Raw genomic sequence first — 2,164 nt, 5'->3', positions numbered from 1 at the left:
ATATACGCGTTAAATTTAAGTATTAACAGCCAATCAAATACTCGGAAAACTAGAGATGAAACTGAGAATTTTTGAATTAAAAATAGTTAAGAGCTGAACAAAAATAATTATTATTAATGATGCACAGAAAATAAAGGAAAAACCAATATATATCGCTATGTAGCTAGCATTGTTGAATGAGAGACACAAGAAGGGCTTGAGAGTTCGATAAATAACGAGAGAGTGAGAGAAGGAAAATCTATGTATTTATAATCATAGCTTAGTGGTTCTGTACATTAAAGAGTTTCCCATGACAAAACAAACATGAATAATCAAACAGCAAACAGAAAACAAGTAGCCTTTACCTAAAAAAAATACATCATAATACATAAAAAAATGTTAATTCCCAACACAAACAAACACTTAACAACAGAACATAATAAAACTCACAAAAAATAAACTAATAAATAGAAAAAAAAAGATTCACGAATAAACAATAAAATGGCCAATAAAAAGAACTTTACAAACACTATTAAAGACTTTACAGATCACACATATGTCCATCCGCAGTACGATGAACAATTTCTTCAAGAGCCGTCAAAAGTGCAGGAAACAATAGACCTCCTCGAGCAGATGATAAACGCCAACAAAATGGAGGAGTAAGCTAGAGATGAATCTCTTCATATATCTATATATAATCATATATTGTCACTTATGGAGCAGCAAGCGGGCAGATAAGAAGCAAGCTCAGATAGAGCAGCTCGACTCCAGCGAGAGTGTTACGGACACAGACTTTATAATATTTAGGCGCTCGCAGACTGGTCGCATGTCGACAAAGAGATCCAAGTCAAAGGTCAAGTTACCTGTTAACACCAACCAGTTCACATTCATGCGGCAAATCGACAACAGCCAACAGGAACGCAGCGCGACGCGCGAGGAGCGCGAACGAGTTGCCAACAATTTTCGCAGGTGAGTCGGGATTACTAACATATCGTATCCATGTACATTTAGCATATTATTTGAGCAGGTTGGGCAACTTCGCCTATCGCAAAGGACAGTTTAACAATGCCATTGATCTGTACAATCATGGATTGGAGTACATAACTGATACGCCAGTTCTATACCTGAATCGCGCCTGTTGCTATATTAGGTATATAGCTCAGATATTTGACTGTCTGTTGGCTCTTAATTATATCTCCTTTTTGCAGGCTGCGCAGCTTTCAGCGCGCCATCATGGACTGTGATTACATATTGAATAAATTGAATCCGAAGCATGTGCGCGCTTGGCTCTATCGAGCTCTTGCCTTCAAGCGCCTTCACGAGGAGAACAAGTTCAACGACTGCATACGCCAGGTGAGGCGAGTGAATAGCAAGGAAAAGGCGTTTATTGATGGATTTCTAGAAAGAATGCAGTCAGCATACTAAACTGCGCTTTGCAAATTCTATGTGTGTAAATTCCAGAACAGAAGTGAACTTTTGGCATGAATTCAGTATAAGCAAATAAACCAGAACTACAGTGATTAATCCTATATCAAAACTAAATTATTTGAATTGGTCAATTCGAACCAGTAAAAGAGGTTAACAAACTCAGGTTCAGTCTGTCACTTCTCTCAAATGCTCTTCATGTACACTCGTATACAAAGACACACACTTCTTATGTAATACCATAAGTTAATTTTCACACTTAAGCACTTAGTGTTAATCGATTGGCTTTTGAGCGGATGTGGAGTCTGGTCAACCCTTCTGGCGAGCATAAAAGCCATCATCGAGGGCAATCATTTAGGATTATCGTGTGCCTCCCTTTCTCTTCTCTCACTCTTTATTGTCTGCCTTTTTTTCTCATTTCCGCTTCAATATGGCCGGCAAGCCCTATCGACTTCATCGCCAGCCACTCAATGGCCAGCCAACACCTTCGACTTCAGGCTGAGCTCTTTGAACAACTTTCAGTTGATTAGCCGTGCACTCTTTGGTCCCTAATTAACTGCAAGTAACTCGCTCATAAAAGTCGACGAAGACAGTTCGCTGGAAAAAACGGGGCTGAGCAAATGCCCAGCAATTGATTTTTATGACTTGGCTGAAAGAAACGCAATTGAAAAATTAATTGAAAGTCTCCACGAGGGCGTGTGTCGGGCTGGTCTGCACTCTGCAACTGCAAAGCCAGATGGCCGGCTAGTTATTAGAGCTG

General features: G+C 39.6%; 1 protein-coding gene across 1 annotated transcript; it reads left to right on the top strand.

Moving 5' to 3' along the window:
• Positions 1-320: 320 nt before the first annotated feature.
• On the top strand, positions 321-1,521 carry LOC108652093 (tetratricopeptide repeat protein 12). The gene is made up of 4 exons (XM_018102164.2): positions 321-638; positions 703-948; positions 1,007-1,129; positions 1,188-1,521. Exons 1-4 carry the CDS (start codon positions 481-483, stop codon positions 1,402-1,404), a joined length of 744 nt encoding a protein of 247 aa, XP_017957653.2. The 5' UTR covers positions 321-480; the 3' UTR covers positions 1,405-1,521.
• The last annotated feature ends 643 nt before the right edge of the window (positions 1,522-2,164 follow it).

The sequence above is a fragment of the Drosophila navojoa genome, chromosome 2 (assembly GCF_054131105.1).
Source record: "Drosophila navojoa isolate 15081-1374.11 chromosome 2, UAZ_NAV_1.0, whole genome shotgun sequence".
Classification (NCBI taxonomy): Eukaryota; Metazoa; Arthropoda; class Insecta; order Diptera; family Drosophilidae; genus Drosophila; species Drosophila navojoa.
Note: the sequence above shows the minus strand (reverse complement) of the source record. Positions and strands in the feature narration are given on the sequence as shown.